This window comes from Stomoxys calcitrans, chromosome 5, assembly GCF_963082655.1.
Source record: "Stomoxys calcitrans chromosome 5, idStoCalc2.1, whole genome shotgun sequence".
In the NCBI taxonomy this organism is placed as follows: Eukaryota; Metazoa; Arthropoda; class Insecta; order Diptera; family Muscidae; genus Stomoxys; species Stomoxys calcitrans.
The window spans coordinates 11,180,026-11,200,654 of NC_081556.1; the positions used below are offsets into that span (position 1 = coordinate 11,180,026).

At 37.3% G+C, this 20,629-nt stretch overlaps 3 protein-coding genes across 3 annotated transcripts; 2 read left to right on the forward strand and 1 right to left on the reverse strand.

Moving 5' to 3' along the window:
• Positions 1-6,016: 6,016 nt before the first annotated feature.
• Positions 6,017-8,137, reverse strand: LOC106082540 (uncharacterized). The gene is made up of 4 exons (XM_013245110.2): positions 7,875-8,137; positions 7,641-7,766; positions 7,090-7,291; positions 6,017-7,015 (listed from the first exon to the last, which is right to left on the reverse strand). Exons 1-4 carry the CDS (start codon positions 7,903-7,905, stop codon positions 6,289-6,291), a joined length of 1,086 nt encoding a protein of 361 aa, XP_013100564.1. The 5' UTR covers positions 7,906-8,137; the 3' UTR covers positions 6,017-6,288.
• Positions 8,138-8,870: 733 nt separating this feature from the next.
• LOC106082542 (uncharacterized) lies at positions 8,871-11,004 on the forward strand. Its single transcript, XM_013245111.2, has one exon. It carries the CDS (start codon positions 8,935-8,937, stop codon positions 10,840-10,842), a length of 1,908 nt encoding a protein of 635 aa, XP_013100565.2. The 5' UTR covers positions 8,871-8,934; the 3' UTR covers positions 10,843-11,004.
• Positions 11,005-11,844: 840 nt separating this feature from the next.
• On the forward strand, positions 11,845-19,935 carry LOC131998038 (uncharacterized). Its single transcript, XM_059370040.1, has 2 exons — positions 11,845-11,890; positions 19,100-19,935. Coding segments are annotated over exons 1-2 (453 nt in total). The 5' UTR covers positions 11,845-11,888; the 3' UTR covers positions 19,551-19,935.
• The last annotated feature ends 694 nt before the right edge of the window (positions 19,936-20,629 follow it).

The following is a 20,629-nucleotide window of genomic DNA, read 5'->3' on the forward strand; positions in this document are numbered from 1 at the left end:
TTTTCAACTAGTCTCCTGGAAAACGCACCGGTGGCGTTTTTTTACATTGTATCCGTATTTTCTTTTTGTTTCACCAAAAACTCGGCATCAATGCAATCCCATGGCGCCCGGTTGTACGTACCGGATTGACCCGTTGGAGTCCTTCATCGGCAAGGGCTACCACCACTGCTACAACTACAACGTCTCTGTGTACAACACACTGCTACGACAACAACAGCATCGGCATCAGACAGAATCTCTACACTGATGCTGAAGAATCGGGATCTGCCTGCAGTCGATTACTTTATACATCTGTCCTCAGCCTATCTGAACACCCGATGTTTGGAAGATGGGCAGTCTGATCCCGCTACTGAAACCTGAAAAGGACACGAACAAGGGGGAGTCATACAGACCGATCTCCCCTCTCTCATCAGTAGCCAAGACGCATGAAGGACTACTCCTCCGGCTCCTCTCGTTAGACAGTTTCCATTCGCAGAGCGTTAGCATGCATTTTGAAAGCTACATAGGACTACAACTGCTTTACATGCCATCACCGTATGCAAAAGTACACTTGTTGTGCTGACAAAGATACCTTGGACTAACCATCTAATGTTTTTGGATATTGTGGCTAAATAAATTGCTACGACCAATGATGTGAGGCTAAGGGAGTTTTCTAAATATATGGTTATGTGGCGGCCCCGGACACTTTGTTATCATTGACCTTATCTGTATCCGTTCACAATTGGCAGACCAATTTGGACAGTGCGTCACTTGTTTAACTACCCAGCTAAACTCACTCAATCCCATGGCAGCATCTTCCCCCCTTAATAAATTCAAAGGCACGTTGTTGGTGTTATCATTGCTCTCCGATGAGGATGATTCCATCAAAACACTTAAGAAACCGATAATAGCTCTTTTCTTGATGTCTGGAAGGATACAATGTTCTAAATTTTCAAGATTTTCTAAATAATTCTGCTAGTTTTGTACTTACCTTCTAATGCCGGCTTGAGGTAAAATTACAATTTCATTTGTCGAGTTTCTTGTACCTGAGCACTAGCTGCTCCCATGAATCTCCATTAAAAGCAAATTAAAATTAAACAAATTAACATTTACCAATAAACAATATTTATATTTTTACTTACCCCTTCCTTTTTGATCCATTTTAGTGTTATGGCTGGTACTATGTTTGTCTTGCTCCGGTGAAAACACCTATTTTTCACGGTTACTTTTTTGAAACACTAAAAAAATTTCAATGATTATATTTTTGTGAAAATTTTTTCATAAATAATGAGGAAATGTATTGAATGAATTCAGCAAGTTTTTTTGCTTTAAAATCTATTATCTTAAAAAAGTAATAATGACAAAGTTTCGCTTAAAGCGAACATAGTAGCACCCTTTAGCTTTAGTATTTTCATGTAACTGCTGCTTTTCATAAAACAGCTGACCTTTACAAAACATCTGTTCAAAGTTGCAAATTTCTGCTGGCAAAAAGTCTCAGTAGAAATTTGCAGGTTTTCTATTTTCTGTCAAAATTTGCTCTCTCACGCGCTCTCTTCTGCTGGCAAATAAAGTGCTGCAAATTTCTGCTGGAAAAAAACCTTCAGAGAAATTTGCAAGCTGTCAATTACCAAACTCTCAAAATTTAGCTCGCTCTCATGCACTTTCCCACTGTCTTCTTTTGACAAATAAAGTACGCGAACGACTTCCAGTAACAATTTGTGCACATTTTAAGTACACGAACAACTTATAGTTGTTATAAAACGGATTCAGATAAAAATGTCAACGTTCTTGAAGAAGATGTTAAAGTAAGTGATCCAACCCTTGGATTTTGAAAAGATTTCGGAGAGGAAAGACCTTATGGAGAATTTTTTTTAACTGAATTTCTTAGAATTGGCAGTGAGATGATAAAACAAACAAATGTATCATCATAGTGGCATCCGTATTTTAGTGCTCTAGTTGTAGTTCAGAACAATAGGAATTTTTTTTTTTGCCATTAAAGTTCTAACCTGAATACAATTTCCTTAAGGACCAAAATAATGGCGAATATGACAGACAAGTAGGAACCACTCATTTAAAAAGTTTTCAACAATGGATTGCAAAGAGAGTGGAAACCCTCTTAGTGGATCGTCTTGATTTTCAACAAAACTTTAATCGTAAACAAATGACCAAATGACTATACATAATTTCTTTTTCAACGATGATAAATTAAAAAATGCTAACACTATTTTAAAAATGGACCTATTAATCAAGGTTCCTCAAAGTTTAGCCATCCCATTATAAAAAATGACATCCCGTTATACATAAATATGACTTGCGCAATTCTCTAACAAAATCTTGAAGACTAAACGATCTGAGAACAGTCAATATTTTTGTTATTGATTTCAAATGAATGGAAACTGTAAAAATCCTTATTCTTAATATGTTAAACATAATTTATAATTACAAAATATGAGAAATTTCTAGAAATTAGTAGGTTTTGGCCTTTTTATAAATTTTAAAATTATATTTTACCGTCTAACAAAAGGACAAACAAATAAAATATGTTTTTATGTAGTTGTGGACAACAACAAAAAAAGGAAAACAAATCAAATTTAAAAATGTAAATACATACATACATAAATGTCATAAGCGTTAAACATAAAAAACTTTATTATAATATAGAAAATAACCCAACTTGAAATAGTAGATCCAGATCTAAATCACCATTTACACCAAACCAAAATTATAACAAAAACACATCACATTTGCAAAAAATCTATATATACCAATATATTAAATAAAATTCGTTTTATAAAATAAAAATTCTGCAAAACCGAAAAAAGAATATTTTTTTTTTGTAGTGTGCTGCAAGGTCTGTATCAGAAAACAGATTAAAACCATTCACTTTCATTAGACATTTATAAGTTCATCGCCTTCAACTTGCATTCCTTCAACAACAGTAACTATTATAGATAATAATTAAGGCGGATTTAAAAAGGTGGTCTCACGCGAACAGCTGTTAATAGCTGACCGGGTTTGACGGTATTGAGATGTCAGATTTTTGTTTGCATTCTCTTTGTGGTTATCTTCTTCTACTCATATTCTCTACTCATGTACGCACACGTATACACACACGTGTCCGAACGGCTTGCCTCAAATTTGTTTGCGTGTGTAGGCAAAAGCGATCAGCTTGATGACAAGATGGCGGATTGCACCATATAATTTGTGGTTGTTGTACAAACGAGACCACCTTTAACTGTTTCACCATGGACAATAATATGCTTTCATTTGGCGTATTTTATTTTGTTGTTGTAGCCACAATTGTATGTGCAGGATGCGATCCTCTCCTAGCTTCACAGGTGAGCAAGCTTGGTCCAGCGTTCGCAGTGGTAACGTTATGATCATTGGTTATTTAAAGGTGCCAATAAATTTTTTTGTCATATCGAGTATAACAGGCACTCGAAACTGTTGATTGTCCGCGACTGCAGTTGCAGCTATATACGGAGAATTCCACTATCCGCAACTTATGTATGCTTTCTGTAGCTCTCAGTTGAGCTTGTCGAGATGACCATAAACACCATACAAATCGGAGTTCCCACCCGTGTGGTGCCCATAGTCATCCCGTGTTAGTCAGATGTTCTGAATGGAAATTCAAAGTAATGTACTGGATAGTTATCGATATCATGCGTTAGTAGATAATAGGGGACACCTATATCTTACATTTGCTGTGTTTTATTTTAGTACTGGATAGACAGCCGTGAAGGGCAAAAATAAAACGCAAAAAGTTTTCAATGCAGGTCGGTTTGTTTGCCATGGGTTGGTAACGCCAATTGCCAACCTGTCAAAACAATATGAGAAAAAAAGTAAAAATAACTGTAAAATTTACAAAATAAAACTTGCAAAACATGTGTGGGCATAGTAAAATTTTTTTGAGAGTTGTGCACGCAATTTTATAAATAAAAAGTTTTAATTTTATTTTGCCATTCACAAAAGAGGATTTCTGCTGGTGGCCAGACTAATTTATGAAAAACATGGTTCTACACAAGCCTGCATTAGTAATTTATCCACAACTTCGTTGATTTGGATAGATGTCATTGTCATACAAATTTCATTACACTGCACTATATAAGCTGTGTTTTTTTTAGTACCATATAGTGTAGTGCAATGAAGTTTGCATGAAAATGACACCTATGAGGTCCGATCTGTGTGGTGTTCTTTGCTGTCACGGGAAGTTTAGCCGCGAGCTACCGGCGAGTTATTGGCGCCTTTAAATAACCAATGGCCACTCTGTTCCCGCGGCGATCTGTCCTTTGGATCGGATCGAGCTTGCTCACCTACAGGATCTTGACGAGGATCGCCCTCTCCACATAAAAATGTGGTTACAACAACAACAACCATCAGCCATGGCTCATTTGATTTTTTTGATGATTGGCATCTATTAATTACCGTTTGCACAGAAAAGTATCATTATTTGACAGGTATAGAAAACCAAGTTCTGTCCAAAATAAAGTTATAAAAAAAGACAAAAAAACAAAAGAAGTGTAGTTCTATTGTAATTTTATAAATGGGTTGTGTCGCTTAAAATTACGAAATTGAGAAAATAAATAAAATAAAAAAAAAATAAAATCAAAAAAAGAAAAAAAAAATGGATATACCGTTGTTGGTAAAAGAGGAAGTTAACACGTACACACAATGAGCACGATCATGATGTGCCGTATTAATGGCCTATCCTGCACTGGTAATTTATCAAGAACTTCGTTGTTGTTGTTGTTGTTGTTGTTGTTGTAGCAGTGAGTTATACACTGAGGCGGCAGCCCTTGCCGATGAAGAAGTCCATCGGGTCAATCCGGTACGTACAACCGGCTGCCATGGGATTGAAGAACTTCGTTGTCCTGGATATATGTAATTTTCATACAAATATCACTAAATAAAACACAGCTATTGTATATGCATCGCTGCCTTTCGCGTTTTTCTCTTAACATAAATTTGCAACAAATAAAAATAAATTAAGAAAATTTTAGCAACATGACAATTGTGAATGAAATCATCTTCTTTGTTCATTCACAATATTTTTTATCAATTCACAATTGTTTATTTGCTTAATTTTCGTAGTTTATTTCTATTCACTTTTCATTTGGAACTCGTGTGAAGTGGACGTTTCGGGGTTCGGTGCGTCGTCACATAGTTTATAAACGGTACGATTTAAACTGTACTTTGTCGTTTTTTTACTATACACATGCTAAATATAATTTACAATTGATTGGATGCCAACATCATATGAACGAACTCGATTTTGATAACATTTAAAAAGGTGAGTTATACGAACCCCTTCTGTGTAATCTAGATAATAAAAACGCATTCCGATTATTGGAACGTCAGTAAACTCTGTCAGGTGGACAAGAAAGAATATACAAAAGTACGTGCCAACTATAGAGCAATAAGTACCCTTTACACGGTATACAAGATGCTTTCGAGCGTACTGTGTCAGAGATTACAATCTAAAGTGAGCAAAATAATTGGACCTTATCAATGAGGCTTTAGGACATTTGTGGCTTATAATGGATAATAAACAAATAAATAAATAAATTCACAACAGACCAGGGTTTCAAATGCAAATTTTCCCACGAATATTTCATTAGGAAACAGAGAGCATACCTTTCACTTATTAACGAGTGCTATACGATTAAAGTTTTTAGTTCAATGATAAGGTACCTCCTTTTTATAGCCGAGTCCGAACGGTTAGCCACCTTTTAACAGAGAAGTTTCCACATTTGGCATGGCCGTCGGTCATTGAAAGCAAAAAATCTTTACCGCCTTTAAACATTTTGAAGAGTCAGTTTGGGAGGGTCTGTAGTAATAGAAGGTAGCTGTATCTTAACTTGAACTGATTTTGACGATGTATGAATCGAATCGCACTACATATATGCGTTTTTGACCAATTAGGACTACGCTTTGCGTGTCTCCATACCATTAAAAAATAATTGGTTAAGGAAAATATATATTTATGTATATTATTTATTAAAACATAAAGTACTAAACATACTTAGATTATGGCTTGTGATGTTTACGATAAAGTTACATTTACATTAAATAAATAGAACATAGTTTTATGTGTATATGGTAGTAAAAAAACGAACGAGAATGCTAAGTGATGTGTGGAATTTATGATTAACTGTAAATACAAACATTTAAAGTTCAATCAATGCGCTTCGTGATACTTTTGCAAAAAAAAAAGAATGGCTATACTTGCTACAAGTACATTTTGCTAAATTAATGACATCAAAATACTGGTAAAAAAAGTTTGTATAGAACTTAAAATTAGGCTTAGTTTTATGCTTGATCGATGTATTGAGCATCCTTGAGTATTTTTGAAAATTCAAATTTAACTCGTTCACGTTCGGATCTTGACATGGCTCGCAAACAGTCGACTAAGGATAGGCAATATAATTCAATGGGATCGTTAATTGGCTGCAGCGTGGGTGTAGCTTTTCTCTTGGCTGCATTTGTCATAATTTCTTCGGGCGGAACAGTAGATGGACGCTTTTTACTCGAAGAAGTAGATGACGTTGGCGCCGACAACGGTTGTATTGTAATTTCCGATAATGTTGGCGTACTCCCATTCGCCAAATTGTGTGTTTCGCCATTTTTAACTGTTGTCGTTCCACCATTGTGATTGTTTGTGGAATTCAAAGGAGTAAGAAGCGGCGATGATCTGTGGGAATCTGGTGTATTAGATCCACTTTTATTTTGTTTTGTATTATGGCTTGGTGATATCTTCGCATTGCGGTTACGACTTTGTTTCGGATTCCCATCTGTGGTTGTTGTTGGTGTGGGACTTTTCGCTGTTCGCGAATCATCAAAGTTATCTGGCTGTGCATAGGGATCTTCGGGACAATCGTCTGCAGTATCCTTCATGGGGGCAAGAAAAGCTGACACATCTGTCATGTAGTCTCCGTTACCCTCGTCATCGCTTTGATCTAGTTCAATTACTTCATAGGTACTGGATACTGCTGTTAATAAATTATCAGGATACATAAAACTATTGGAATCGTTGTCTCTGCAATTACCGAAATCCAAAAATGTCACATTTTTTATATAGAAATAACATCGTTGCTTTAGCTATATACTTACGAGCCATTATATGTCCATTTTGCATTGCCCACAGCAGAAGCATTGGCACCATCTCTGCGATAGGCTGTATATTTGAGAAATGACAAGTCTTCTGTAAAACGCCTTTTTCTTATATTTGTGTTGATAGTTCCCGTCTCCAAACATTTCTGTTCCTGCAGATAATTGTAGCGTATATTCTTCCACTTGGTCTGCAAGAAACGTGCTATAGGGAACACAAAAAGTGAATTAAAATAAGATTTCTGGTAATATTTATAGTTAAAAAATACATCGCTGAGGTAAAAGCAAATACTGAACATCGTTTGATCATTCTCATTTACGCCTGATACTCAAAAGGCCACATTTGCTATACCACCCTCTTTGACCATCAAATTCATTGGTAATAGTAACATCAATAGAAACAATAGCCCACTTCGTATAATGCACACTCATACTCGTGCTGCGAGCCATATATAAGCAGCATGGGCAGTAATAAACCACCCTCTTATACAGAGAAAGAACGGCACAACAAAACACACCACCAAAGGATAATTGTTAAGCTTCGTTTCACTTACATGGAGCCCCCAGCTCTTTAGCAATATTATCCCATATTGCCATACGAACTGGTGTCCGCCGATAATGAGGATGGCACACATCATATATTGCAGAGTTCTTCCTGACCAACTTTATCAAGCGATCATCTGAAATAAGCGAGAAAAGTCGAATTAGGAACAACATCTCCATATAATTAATAATGCTATGGGAAATAAAAAAACTCACTAAGAAGTTAATCTTACTCGAAATCTTACCGAATTCAGGACCATGTTCTTCCCTCGCCATTTTCCTTTCGTGCTTGTATACTACTTTGTAGATATTCAAATTTGTAGACGCTCAAACAAACAATAAAACAGTAATTAACAACGGAAGTTTACTAATTTACTTTGATAATAGTTCTCTTCAATTCCATTAAATCAAGTTGTATTGTAATATATAGATTTGATTTTATGTACTGCAAAATATATTGATTTCGTTTCGTTTTTTTCGTTTATTCTTCGACTACAACCCCACTCTTTATCGCTTGAACCGATAACATATTGTCTATCGAATTATTATGAACGCTAGGAAACAGCTGATGTATAAGGATTCGTATTTTCTTAAGGACTGTTCACATTGGCAGATTAATTGGGAATGCTATGGATAATGCCTTTGGGGTCGATGAAGTCCGAGTTATGGCTGGTACTATGTTTGTTTCTCGCAACATTTTTTCGTGATTACTATTTTAAGATAATAGATTATGAGGCAAAAAGAAACTTACTGATTTCATTCAGTAGTTCATGCCCTCATTATTTATGAAAAATTTTTCTTAGAAGTATTATGTTTTCATTGGAATTTTTGTGGTGTTTCAAAAAAGTAACCGAGGAAAATATGTGTCTCCAACTGTGAAAGTGAATGTACTACCAGCCTTAAAACATACTATATTCGCATTAAAAACACCTTAAAAATGCAACTCTGCAAACAAATCGCACAGAAGCAACGCGCAAAAGTAAAACAATTTTTAACTTAAATGCCTTAAAACACAACTTCACGTACGGCTGAATGAGTAATTAAAGAGAAGCAAAGAAAAGTATAAATCGATGTGTCGTCACTATATATTTATATATACGTGTTTTGTTCGAAATTTCGTTTGAAATCAATCGTAATATGTAAAGCCACCATAATTGTTTTCATCAATTTTGATAACCGATTATTATTTTCAACAACAACAACGAGTAACCAGTGGTTGAGACAACACATCCCCCATTTCCCCTGAAGCAATTTGATTGTGGAATAAACAATAATATTTAATTTTACTGTAAATTCATATAAACCATGAATAAAAAGGAGCGTTTGCACCAACTTGATCAACTTCACAAAATGTGCATGCAGGAATTAGTAACGCTCCAAACAAATTTGCAAAACTTTATCCAAACTAGTACAAGTATGGTGCATTCCTTGAAGGTTCATTGGCCTCCTGATTCTGGAAACGGATTGGCTTTGATGGTATTTGATAATTTTCTAACCTGCATTACAAATGTCATGAATCTGTCCAGAAAATTCAACTTACAACTGTCACTGTACCATCTTCACCATAATGTTGATACAACCGGCGGCTCTAATATGTTTCGGACCGACTCGACCGAAAATGCGACAAGTACAAACAGAAAAGAAATTTGTGAAAACAATCCTTTTGATGATTCTTATGAAACCAGCAAGACGGAATCTTTAGTAAACAAGAAGACGAGCCTGTACCCTGCCGAAGAAATCCCTAGAAAAGAACTGGACTATGATTTTGTATATTCTCGGATAAACATAAAAAAGATCTACAAGCAAAACCATGTTATGGAATCCTATGTTACCTATCTCAAAGATGTGGATGATTTGACTTTTTACGCCATTGATTTTAATTCTGAATTTGTGGCTGCCATTGCTGAAGTTTCCTCGTCGATAGATCTGTACCAATATAACCAATTACCACCCGAAAATGAGATATTCGGTTTAGTTCTTGACAAACGAATAATAAGAGCAGTGCGTACTTCAAAGGCTTTCTATGACCAGGAGTTGGAGGAGACGACTTGGCCTTGCTACTTACTAGATTTTGGAGAAGTTCAAAATATGAAAATGGGTGATATCAAATACAAGCTGACTGACAAACAAAAGAATATTCCTGCCTTAGCTTTGTTGTGTCAGTTGAGGTTAAGAGATTCACTGGCTAAACTACAAAGAAAATTACAGGATATGGAATATCAACAGTGCCACCTGAAAATAATCGATATAAAAGAAGAGAAGCTTATCGTCGATTTAGTTTCAGAAGAAATGTCTAAGCCTGATAGAAATCCAATAGCCCAGTCAGATAATATAAGAAAAGAGACCAATCCTTTCAGAGAAGCCACTGCGAAAAAGGAAAAAAGATCACCCAAAGAGCTTACAGAAGAAGAATTGGAAATGCTGCATGAAGAAACGCCTTGTACCAGTAATGCTTTGACAGCAGTCATGGGATATAATCCGAAAGATGAGAAACGTATTTGTCGTTTCTATGATCCCAAAACAGAATCCTGTTTTAAGGGGGCAACATGTAAGCAAGAACATATACCCCTAGATCCTGAGGGCTGGACAAAGGATGTTGTGCCTGCCGTCTCTCATGTAGATAATCGATATGCTGAGGTTATATACCCCAAGGGCTCCATTTTAACTATAACACCTACTTATATAGGACAACTAAATGGGTTCTATGCCCAAATAAATGATCCTCATCACAACAATAATCCGCTAATATGGGACGATGAGGATGTTCCGACTTGCAAGCGTTTACAGAGGCCACCACATTTATATGAGCTGGTATTAGCTTGCTACGAAGATGGACTATGGTATAGGGCGAAAATAACGGGACATGATGATGACTATAAGATGTTTAATGTTTTTTATGTGGACTATGGCAATTGTCAAGTAGTGCATTTGCGAAATTTAGCCAAATGCGACGCTAGTGCGGCCCACATACCATTTCAGGCTAAGTTTTGTCGTTTAGCCGGAGTGATGGATGATGATAAAATCACTGATCCGAAAAGAAAAGATGGCGTTAACAAACTTCTCGACGCTTTATTAAATCAAACGATTGAAGTCAAAGTTGTTAGCCACTATGAATATTTGTTTATTTCATTTGTTGATGAGAAACATCTAAGTCTTATGGATCATTTAGTCCATGAAAAATATATTAAAATTTGGCCTGTCTTTGACAAGTGAAGTATTATTTTTAGTTTGAGTTGTTACATTTTTATTGTAGCTATAACAAAAACATCTAAAAATATGTATTTTGGTAAGTGCCACACTGCATAATATATAAAAATAAATTTTGTAAGCCACATTTCATTCTCCTACATAACTGAATTATTTTTAATGGAATTATTTTGGAAAGAAATATATGCATATTTTAATGCTATGATGTTGTAACAGTGTCTTTATCCTTCATTTGTTTGCAAAATTGCAAAGTTTTCCACGAATATTCCATTAAAGAACAGCGAGAAGACTTTCTCACATATCAATATGCTGTGTCTCCAAGTTAAGCTCGATAATAATGTACCTTCTTTCTATAGCCGAGTTCAAATGAGGTGTTGTTAGCGATACCTCTTTGTGGAGAAGTTTTACATAACTGAATACGTCGTTGTTGTAGTAGTGGTTGCCACATATGTATTTGCGTGGAGTATATATATATTTGTCAAGCTCCTGTAGGCGAGCAAACCCGTTCCGGTCAGTAGGACCGATCGGCGCGGGAATGTAATGACCATTGGTTATTAAGAGACCCCAATAACTCGCCTTGTCATATCGAGCACCATAGGCACTCTGTATATAAGCAAGAACCGGTGCCGTTCAGCCTCTCACTGAAACACTCCACTCATTTTTCAGTAGTCTGCATCCTTCAGAAATCGAATTGGCAGATCGGTTTTTAAAGAAGACTTGTAAATATATTGTCCGATATAGCCTATCTTCGAAATTACCCCGCCTGTTGAAAGTAGTTTCCCTCTGATGTTATTTTGAATTATTTGAATTGATTATCTAATTTACCTTACCTTATTTTGAATTACCATGTAATAGTTTTTAAGTCACTGTTGAAACATCCCAGTATTCCAAATTAATAGTATGGCAACAAGTTAACCATCCTCTTTGTGTGTTGTTGTATTGAGTGGAGGCCGAGGCTTCTTGGTGTTGCCACGAAGAAGTCTCGATCTCCTTTTACTACAGCATCACATCCAAGTGGTTGGTTCTCTGCAGCTTTTTATCATCTACATAAAATGTAAGTTGTATCCCATACACCCCTCTAAATAAAAGACAACCATATCATCCCATTTTGAACTCAATCATCTCGGGTTTTCATTTAAAAGGCAAGTGAGGTGATTCATTCCTCAATAAACTTGAAGCTTTTATTTTATTTGAAATAAAATAAAAAATATAAATAGTGAATTTGGAGTAATTTTCAAACAAAACGAAAAATATACTACATCTCCGTAGTATGAATTTGCCATGTGCAAAGTTTCTCCACATTAATGACACAAATCCCAGCTCATTTACTCCCAAATAGCTAAAATCCCTTATTGATATTGAACATGGTCCTTCGAACCTTTATTGAACACAGCTTAATGGTTAAATACCTCAAAAGTTCATTTTGTTAGTATCACGGAAACCCTAACTCGCTGTAACAAATGTCAAACTGTCGTTTTTTTACATGTGCCAAGACCGAAAGGAGAATTATAAGTTTTTATTAAATATTTTTCATCAGACAACGGAAAGTTAGTTCAAGATCGTGAAATCGGTGGAAAACTATTGTTCTCCATCCCACGCAACGAGAACGCGAAGAATTGCTGAAATTTTTAGTTACAAGGCCCTGACACGTGTAGGTAACGGTTCAAGGCCACCAACCTTGGAAACGGGCACATTCTGCAGGAACTGTACACTTCAGCAAAACCACAAAATTAATTAATCGGTATACGCAAATTAATTACTATTTCGGCAAAAGACCACCTTCCCCATTCTCCTTCTATTCTTTATAGATAATAAAGGCGGCGGCATCGTAACTTCCAATTACAGGAAGCCCCATCATCGCATAAAGTAATGTGAATAATATCCAATATTTCTTTTGGAAAACATACAGAACGTACATAAATACGTAGTCTTCGCCTGAACCACGTTATCTAAATGTATGTACATCCCTGTTTAAAAGAGGAGGCGACAAAATTTCGAAAGGCTTGTACAACTAAATTGTTCTCACCGACTCATTCCTCCAAGTCAATAGACAGGGACACCCAATTTCTAAACCCTTTCAACTGCACCACCTCGTCAGCAGTATATTTTCTTTGGTGATGTCCCGCTGGATTAATGATGTAAGTCCAATTCCAATTTTTAGCTAGAAAGATAAGTGAAAAAATATGAACCATCTCATTTCTTACGGCTGAACAATCCAAGTTCCCTCCGAGAAAGATACAGGCGAACGAAAACTACCATCTTTCGGTAGAATTTAGTTTCATGATAGTTTTACTACATTTGCCTACAGATTTCTGGACACACCATCAAAGCCTAACACATTTTCACCAACATTCACAATAGGCGTCATCAATTTTTTTTTTGCATGTTTATAAGCCAATATAGGAGAAACTCAACACATTCCGATTAGACTAATAATTGTTGAATGCAAATGCCCAACACAATAACCACCTTTGAACAATCACAGATCTCCATTTATTCTAAATGGAATCTGGAATAATAAACTGGAATCATCCTTAAAGTACGCCACACTATTTCTACATTAGTGATTCACAATAACACACATTTGGTACCATATATAATTTTTCACCTTTTGCACAAGCTGGTTATTTATGTTAACTGGAGTTGTACTATGCAATAGTATTTGATTCTAATTTATAAATCTATTCTCGATTAGAACCCTTATAAAGGCCGCTAGAGACTAATTTTTGGCACACATGCTGGACGTTTTAACTGGTATGAAATTCATCTACAATAACTTGTATTGCCCCCTGCATGCGGAATCTGTTTTCTTCTAACTGCAATGTAAAGATAATATACACGCAGTATTGGTTTGAATCAGTATTTTTTGGACCCAATTGATAAACAATCCCTTTGTTTTAAGAGATAACCCCGTTTGAATTCACAATACCTGAGTTTTATATTCCTCTTTTAAGCCAAGACACAAACCATTATGGAGGATTTTACATTTTATTCCGATGATTTGGTAATATTTTGTTCGGAATTTGATAACCTTGCAAAGACTGAAATTACGGACTCAATGCTTGAGGTAAATTTGCATGACTTGAACCATCGATGGTCAGAGGTGCAAAGGTCATATAAGGAACTTCTTATCAATAAGAAGGGCGACCTTGACCAGAAGTCATTGGAAGCGGCACGAGGCAAATATAGCACATGCACGAAGTCCTTTCATAATTGTAAGGCGAATATCTTCGACTTGCAGAAAACTTTTGTTGCTTCCCCTATAAGCTCCTCCTTTATAGCGAATGACATTCCAGCTACCGATTTAGCTATAAAGGTACCTCCCTGCGACACGGAGCTGTTCTATGGAGGCTACGAAGAATGGCCAGCATTTAGAGACATGTTCTCTGCGGTATATGTCGATCACCCTAGACTACCGCCTGTTCAAAAGCTTTATCACCTCCGCCTCAAGTGTCGCGGGCAGGCAGGAGAGATTGTGAAGAAGTATAAGCTCTGCGGTGAAAATTTTTGCTTAGCATGGGAGGCTTTGCGTATGAGGTACGAAAATAAAAGGATATTAGTGGACAATCAACTTAAAATTCTTCTAAATTTACCTCCCATTACTTCCGAAAGTTGTGAGTCCCTTCAATACTTGCGAAGCACAATTAATGACTGCCTCTCTGCTCTGAAGGCGCAGAATATCTCGACAAAGGACTGGGATCCTATACTTATTTACATTTGCTCCACTAAACTTCCCCACGAAACTCTCTCCCTGTGGGAACAGTCCCTGAAATCTCACAAGGAACTTCCAGAATGGGAACAAATGGACACCTTTCTCTCACATAGGTATGAAGTGGTGGAACGTTTGAATAGCATTCAAGATGCACGACCTGCAACTAAAGAGATTCATAGGGAAAGTACTACTGTGACCAAGAATGAAGCCAGTTTCCCGTGCAAGATATGCAAACTTAACCACCCATTGAAACAATGCCCAGAATTTAAAAAGCTTGACCCACAATCTCGAAGCACATTTGTCTCCTTAAATAACATATGCATTAATTGTCTCTCTTATACTCATACTCGGAAGAACTGTCAGAGCAAATTCACATGCAACACTTGTAACAAGAACCATCATTCACTACTGCATTTTACCCGAAATGGAGCTAGTTCTAATCAAAAAAGCTATAGTCCAAAATCACCGGTTAGCGACGAATCTCAGGCCCCAGAAGAAGCCCCGGATTCTTCTTATACGCATCACAGCAATGTAACTTTGGAAACAGCTTCACACTTTACTTCTAATGCTGACAATTCTTGGAAAGGAAACACTTTGCTACCTACTGCTGTTGTCCAAATAAAGCACAATGGTGATTTGTTAAAAGCAAGAGCTTTTCTTGATCAAGGCTCTGAGCGCTCTTTTGTTTCGAAGACTCTTCAGCAGCGATTAAAGCTTGTGGTTGAGAATAAGAATTTCCAGATCCATGGAATGGGTGGTGAAATTGTGGCAAATTCTAATTCCATATGTTCGTTAACTCTGTATTCAGAGAAGCATGAGATTGAGGTGAATTTGGGAGCGATAGTTGTCCCAAGAATCACAAGGCTTTTACCTAATTTCGAGATAGCCAAGTCACAAACCAATTTTAGTGGCATAGAGGGTTTGGAACTCGCAGACCCTGATTTCTACACTCCTGGGAATGTAGACTTGCTCCTCGGCAGCGATGTGATGCCCTCTCTTCTCATAAACGGGTTACGTAAGATTTCTGAATCTCTCCTTGCTCAAGCCACAATATTCGGTTGGATTATTAGCGGGCCTATTCAGTGTCAATCTGTTTCGGCATTCTCCATTGGAATTTCTGAAATGGATGACGAAGCCATTAGTACACAACTCAGAAGATTTTGGGAGCAGGAAGAGATACCGAATAAGATTCCCTTTTCGAAAGAAGATGAGTTCTGCGAATCTCTGTATTTGAAGACCACGTATAGGAATAAGGATGGCCGATATGTGGTTAAACTTCCATTCAAACCTGGGTTTCCACGGGAGATGCCTTTGGGGTGTTCTCGTTCTAAAGCCCTCATCCAGTTTATTGGTATGGAAAATTCTTTGAAAAAAAATTCCGAGTTTGCCGAAACTTATCGAAATGTTTTGGCCGAATATTTGACACTTGGTCATATGACACCAACATCATCTCAGGAAATAATTTCCCAAGGTTCATTTCACTCATATTATATGCCTCACCATGCGGTTATGAAGCCCGACAGTCGGAGTACTAAGCTAAGGGTAGTCTTCAATGCTTCAAGGAAAAGTAACTCAGGCAACTCCTTAAATGACATCTTATTAGTTGGACCAACCCTACAACTGGACCTCATGACCCTGATCGTTAATTGGCGGCTATATCAGTACGTTTTTTGCGGTGATATAGAAAAGATGTATCGCCAGATCTTGGTCCATGATGGAGACACTCCCTTTCAACGAATCGTCTTTCGGATGAACCCATGCGATCCCATTCAAGACTTCACACTCCGAACGGTGACATTTGGTGTAAATTGTGCACCATATTTAGCCATCAGGACATTATTACAGCTTGCCAAAGACTCTGAGGATCGTTTTCCTCAGGCAGCACATATTTTAAGAAATGAGACATACGTAGACGATATTCTGACAGGCTCTCATGATTTAAATTCGGCTATAAAAGTGCTCTCTCAAATCATTACGGTATTGGAATCTGCTGGATTTCATTTGAGAAAAATATCGGCAAACACCAAAGATATACTGGAATCCGTTCCCAACGAATCACTCTTAGATTGTGACTTTCTCAAGTTCGCAGAAACAAGCGGTACTAAAACGCTTGGAATACAGTGGAACGCGCTGAAAGATTGTTTTTCATATAAAATAGAACCCATAGAAAAACAATTAGATATTACAAAAAGAAAAATACTGTCCACTGTCGCAAAAATATTTGACCCGGCGGGGTGGATTTCGCCCATTATAATCCAGTCAAAAATGCTCCTACAACATCTCTGGTTGGAAGGAACTAAGTGGGATGAAAGCGTCAAACCCAATACCCTGCTCAAGTGGAATCAATTTGTAGATAACATACAGCTAATACCCAACATACATATTCCTCGCTGGGTAAAGTTTGCCCCCCTTGTCTCTACGCAGATTCACGGTTTCTGTGACGCGTCTGAGAAGGCGTATTGCGCGGTTATCTATTTACGTGTCCAAAGAAATCAATCAACGGAATCTAATTTATTTGTGTCAAAAACCAAAGTGGCTCCGCTAGAACCCGTAAGTCTACCAAGACTGGAATTGTGTGGTGCTCTACTTCTCTCTCGGTTGGTGAAAAAAGTACTGTCTCAACTCCCGATAAATAATTATGACCTCTACTTATGGTGTGACTCATCGATTGTCCTCGGCTGGTTAGAAAAACCGCCATCATCATGGAAGACATACGTCGCTAATAGGACAGCAGAAATTATTCGAAATATTGGTAACATTTCATGGCGTCACATTCGATCAGCAGACAATCCAGCAGATGTGGGTTCTAGGGGTTGTAATACTATGGACCTCATGCAGAATTCCTTGTGGTGGAAGGGTCCAACATGGCTTATAGAGCCGCCAAACGAATGGCCAAAGTCTCTTCCTGCATATATTGACCCGCCCGAAAAGAAAAAGATAAATGTTTTCCATATGAACGAAATTGTAGATCCCTTAGAAAGATTTTCAAGGTGGGACCGCGCCATACGAGTAATTTGCTATGTACGAAGGTTTTTGCATAACTCCCACAAAGAAAAACGACAACAACACACTCAAGACTCCAAAATTATAACACATTCCGAATTCACCGAAACAAAAAACTTGCTAATTACTTTGGCCCAAAGGCAGTACTATGGCAAGGAATATCATTCACTTTTGACGTCAAAACCTATTAGCAAGAAAAGTCCTTTATATTCTCTAAATCCTTTTATTGATAAATGTGGGGTACTCAGAGCCTCAGGCAGAATCTCAAATTCAGATTTCGCCTTTAACGAACGCCATCCCATCATAGTCCCCGTAAAGTCCAAATATTGCACTTTATTAATCGAGTTTACTCACATTTTTTTGATGCACGCCGAACACAACCTAATGATAAGGACAATTCGAAGCGAATATTATGTATCGAGGCTTAGATCAGCAATAAAGAAATGCATACATCAATGCAAAACTTGCATTGCATATAAACAGCGCCTCCAAACACAGTTCATGGCAGCATTGCCTATTGAACGAAGCAAATTTTCCCCTCCGTTCACCATAACAGGTCTAGATTTCGCGGGACCATTTCCAATAAAGGTGTCTCGACTACGACAGGCTACATTTCTTAAAGGTTATGTTTGCATTTTTATTTGTCTAAGTACGAAATCCATCCATTTGGAACTCTGCTCGGACCTTTCATCTGCCTCATTTCGGGCTGCCTTTGTAAGATTTGTTGGAAGGCGAGGCCTGCCACAAAAGTTGATGTCGGATAATGGTACTAATTTTGTGGGGGCTGAGAGAGCATTTAATTTCCAATATGTCCATTTTCTCAAAGCCATATCCAAGGATATTGTTGAAAAGTACGCTACACATGGATTTCAGTGGACCTTTATTCCTCCCAATGCCCCACATATGGGGGGAATTTGGGAAGCTGGGGTGAAATCCTTTAAAATGCATTTTCGGAAAGTAACCCAGAATGCCAAATACACGTTCGAGGAATTTTGCACCCTTTTAGTACGAATCGAGGCGGTCTTAAATTCTCGACCCCTATCACCGATGACGGACGACCCTTTGGAATTATTAGCCTTGACCCCAGGTCACTTTTTACGAGGTGCTCCTATGGTTGCTATGCCGGAGGCTACTGACGAGACATTTCCTATTGTAGACAAATGGGATAAACTCAAATCTATCCAACACCAATTTGCTCGGAGGTGGAAGGATGAGTACATTAAGGAACTTCAAAGCAGATACAAGTGGCAGCGTTTGCAAAAGAATTTATCCGTAGACCAGTTCGTCCTTATTAAAGACGACTCCTTGCCTCCGTGTGAATGGCGGTTGGGTCGCATTACAAAAGTTTATCTAGGACCAGACGGTCTTGCCCGGGTAGCTGATATAAGGACTCAGCTTGGGACCATAAAGAGACCAATAGTAAAATTGTGTATTTTACCATATAATGCTCCTCAATCTTAAATATTCCTTACAATCGTTTCTGTCAAGACGTACCTATTTGAAATTATCATTATTTCATATCATCACACAAAATTTTGTCTTCCACAGGGACAGAAGAAATTCCAGAATCCATCAATGCCTAATTTGTAAAAATTATCACCCTCTTAGATATTGTAGACAGTTCTTAAAAATGGCGGTCAAAGATCGTCGTCGTGCTGTTGTTCGCCATAAGTATTGCTTAAATTGTTTGGCCCGTTCGCATAAAACAGCGCAGTGCACATCAACTAATTTATGCCAACGTTGCGAAAGGGGACACCACACCCTACTCCATGAACCAATTCAACAAAGACTACAACCAGAACGATGCCGAGCTGACAGAAGAAGAGTTCTAAAAAACAAATGCCAACGTCCAACTACACAATTGCGTCCAGCCGAGAGAGGTGGTCATAACTCAGCAAATTCTAGACTACGTTATGGTAATAACAGTAATTCAGAAAAATCTCAACGGTGCCTGGAGAAAGCTTTTCGTATATTGAACCAGCTCAAACGCGCTCTATAATTGTTGCCCTTTCCGGCCAAGGGGGGCAGGATGTTGAAAGTAGTTTCCCTCTGATGTTATTTTGAATTATTTGAATTGATTATCTAATTTACCTTACCTTATTTTGAATTACCATGTAATAGTTTTTAAGTCACTGTTGAAACATCCCAGTATTCCAAATTAATAGTATGGCAACAAGTTAACCATCCTCTTTGTGTGTTGTTGTATTGAGTGGAGGCCGAGGCTTCTTGGTGTTGCCACGAAGAAGTCTCGATCTCCTTTTACTACAGCATCACATCCAAGTGGTTGGTTCTCTGCAGCTTTTTATCATCTACATAAAATGTAAGTTGTATCCCATACACCCCTCTAAATAAAAGACAACCATATCATCCCATTTTGAACTCAATCATCTCGGGTTTTCATTTAAAAGGCAAGTGAGGTGATTCATTCCTCAATAAACTTGAAGCTTTTATTTTATTTGAAATAAAATAAAAAATATAAATAGTGAATTTGGAGTAATTTTCAAACAAAACGAAAAATATACTACATCTCCGTAGTATGAATTTGCCATGTGCAAAGTTTCTCCACATTAATGACACAAATCCCAGCTCATTTACTCCCAAATAGCTAAAATCCCTTATTGATATTGAACACCGCCTATATCTGGGCTTCCCAAATGTTCAGTTCCAGCCAAGACACTTATGTCGCCACTGAAAAATAGTTGAGTATAATACAAGATCGCAACATAAATCGATTTATAATTTTGGCCGAATTTTAATCATTTTTGGCTCATAAAGTACATATGTGCTGTAATTGATGGTTTTTATTTTCAAATAACTTTATTTCATGTTGCATGGAGCTATTAAAACTGCCGATTACTGGTACACATACTCTACATAAAGTTCTAAAATTCTAATTCAAAATAAAATTCTTATCCGCGCTTCCCAATTTGGAAATGAATACGCCCGTATCTGCCAAAAAATAGAAAATTGAATATGCAGCTTTGAAGTTTAAAGCAAAAAACACGCTCAAAACTGCATAAATAATATTCAAACAAGTAAAAGCGTGCTAAGTTCGGTCGTGCCGAATCTTGGGAACCC

Coding starts and splice junctions, on each gene's coding strand:
- LOC106082540 (XM_013245110.2), bottom strand. CDS start 7,905: ATGGCGAGGGAAGAACATGGTCCTGAATTCG. Junction 7,767..7,874: donor AGAACATGGTCCTGAATTCG/GTAAGATTTCGA, acceptor CGCTTATTTCAG/ATGATCGCTTGATAAAGTTG. Junction 7,016..7,089: donor AAATGGACATATAATGGCTC/GTAAGTATATAG, acceptor CGGTAATTGCAG/AGACAACGATTCCAATAGTT.
- LOC106082542 (XM_013245111.2), top strand. CDS start 8,935: ATGAATAAAAAGGAGCGTTTGCACCAACTTGATCAACTTCACAAAATG.